This window comes from Cyprinodon variegatus, unplaced genomic scaffold (assembly GCF_000732505.1).
Source record: "Cyprinodon variegatus isolate N-32 unplaced genomic scaffold, C_variegatus-1.0 Scaffold3394, whole genome shotgun sequence".
Classification (NCBI taxonomy): Eukaryota; Metazoa; Chordata; class Actinopteri; order Cyprinodontiformes; family Cyprinodontidae; genus Cyprinodon; species Cyprinodon variegatus.
The window spans coordinates 5,217-7,632 of record NW_015153847.1 but is presented as its reverse complement, the minus strand read 5'-3'; the positions used below and the strand labels follow the sequence as shown (position 1 = coordinate 7,632).

The following is a 2,416-nucleotide window of genomic DNA, read 5'->3' as shown; positions in this document are numbered from 1 at the left end:
TGGCGGGTTTAGTGATTCCCTGGATGTTATCACGGAGGACTTTGCGGTGACGCTTAGCGCCTCCTTTCCCCAGTCCTTTGCCTCCCTTGCCTCGTCCGCTCATGTTGCTTCTGCTGAGTTCACAGAAAGAATAAACTCAACTCTGCTAAGAGCCTCCCTATTTAAACAGATCTGACGGACGTAAGAGGGGACCGCTAACCCTCTCTTCCGCCTTTAGGGCTGTGACCACATCCGCTTTTAAAACAAGTGGAAATACACTTTAAGAGAAACTCACAAAATAAACACATAATTACATATTTTATTCCAGATAATATAGGATCAAACAGCGTTTAGTCTATTTTACCACTGAATCGAAATGATTGTAGGTGCCTAAAAATACACAAAATCCTTATAAATGCATTTGGTCAGAGAGAAAGCTAAAACCATCCTTGGTTTTAATCATTTCAGAACCATCAGATTTATAAAGAAATCTGTCGCATTGAGTCATTTAAAACATTTTAGGGTCATATGGGGTTGAGTTATTTGATGTCTGGTCAGGTTTAGTAATAAAGTCGGTGCTTTATGTAGGGATGCTACTTTTCTTTATTAGGTATATAATTATAGAGATTTGAATCACAGTTTAGGGCGAATGTATAGATCAGGTTTCCCTTTTTTCCGTACTAGATGGAGTCATGTCAAGCAATCATTCCACCTTGATCCACCAAATAAATATACATACTTAAAAGTGAACACTCCTAAGATTTGGGTTTACTCGGGTGGGCTTGAATTATTTAGTGTCTGGTCAGGTTTAGTAAATACTCTATAGCGTTCTTGAGATTTGGTTACATTTATGTTAACAAGTCTTATGTCTAGGAACCTTTTTTATCCCCAGAACGAGAGTAAAATATGTCATATTTTAACAGAAATGTGCTCTTGAGAAAGATGTGGGTGGCTCTTAAAAGAGCCGTTGTGTTTGATGTGAAGTCCAGCAGTTTTACTTCTTTGCGGGCTTCTCGGTTTTCTTGGGCAGCAGCACAGCCTGGATGTTGGGGAGTACTCCACCCTGAGCGATGGTGACTCCACCAAGCAGCTTGTTGAGCTCCTCGTCGTTGCGGACAGCCAGCTGCAGATGGCGGGGGATGATCCTGGTTTTCTTGTTGTCACGGGCAGCGTTTCCAGCCAGCTCCAGGATCTCAGCAGTGAGATACTCGAGCACTGCGGCCAGATAAACTGGAGCTCCGGCGCCGACGCGTTCAGCGTAGTTGCCCTTCCTCAGCAGCCTGTGAACACGGCCGACGGGAAACTGCAGCCCGGCTCTGGATGAGCGGGTCTTGGCCTTAGCCCTGGCTTTGCCTCCGGTCTTTCCACGTCCAGACATTGTTTCTGTTCAGGAGTTCCTTCACAAGTGTCTGAACAGCGACGCATCGGGAGTTTATATAAGCCTATCGTAGCTCAAAAGCTCACTGATTGGTCGCATACAACAACAAACCCCTTCGTCCAATCAAAACATCTGACGTTTAAGCGCGAAACTACGTGCCCTATAATTCATCCAGGATGCTTTTAGTTTATTCATTTTACTTAAAAAAAAACCTAAAATGTTGGAACTGTAACTTTACATTCATTTGTTTACATCATTTTTTTCATCACAATGGTTTTATCACTGCTGCTTAACTGCACTTTAAAAATGAAATGGTCTAAAGATCTATACTTAACATAATTTCTTTCTGTATATACTTGTGTCTACAAAATATAATCTTATCCTTTATACGTCTTTAGTCAATGTTTTCATTAAAAAAAAGTCAAAACAAAGTAATAAACATCGATACACAGAGTCGGAGTGTCCATAGAAATATGCCTGTCGCACAAAAGTATTGTGCTGCTGTGCGTTTCTATTTAATGCTTTTCAATACACTTTGTGTGTGTACTAAATAAAGCCTGTAAGCCAAAATAAATGTATATATGACCAGTGAGAATCACATTTGAGTTACATTTCGGAAACTATATGCAGACATTACAATATAGAGGGAAAGAATAATGAAGTTAATTCAGATAAATGGTAAATAGCTTCTAACTTGAAAAACAGATGTGGGGGGGGGGGCAGCCCTGTTGATGGGATCCAACCATGACTGGTTTGCATTTCAATAACATTTTCTCTTTATGTAAGACTAACTTAAGTAAAACTTTATTTTAGAGGTGATTTTAGTTTGTGTAGTTTATTGATTTATATGTGTATTCACTTTTCCCCTGCTTTGCACCATTTAGTAATCTGAAGTTAAACAACATGGTCATAGAGGAAGGGAGCTCTGAAGATGGTTTGGTGGCTCTTAAAAGAGCCGTTGGGTTGTTGTGAGCGGGTTGCGCTTATGCCCTCTCCCCTCGGATGCGGCGGGCCAGCTGGATGTCTTTGGGCATGATGGTGACCCTCTTGGCGTGGATG

At 41.2% G+C, this 2,416-nt stretch overlaps 1 protein-coding gene across 1 annotated transcript; it reads right to left on the bottom strand.

Moving 5' to 3' along the window:
• Positions 1 to 467: 467 nt before the first annotated feature.
• On the bottom strand, positions 468 to 1,368 carry LOC107081208 (histone H2A-like). Its single transcript, XM_015369410.1, has one exon. It carries the CDS (start codon positions 1,355 to 1,357, stop codon positions 974 to 976), a length of 384 nt encoding a protein of 127 aa, XP_015224896.1. The 5' UTR covers positions 1,358 to 1,368; the 3' UTR covers positions 468 to 973.
• Between the last annotated feature and the right edge of the window lie 1,048 nt (positions 1,369 to 2,416).

Bases quoted from the DNA above. Each gene is read 5' to 3' on its own strand.
- LOC107081208 (XM_015369410.1), bottom strand. From the start codon at position 1,357: ATGTCTGGACGTGGAAAGACCGGAGGCAAAGCCAGGGCTAAGGCCAAG.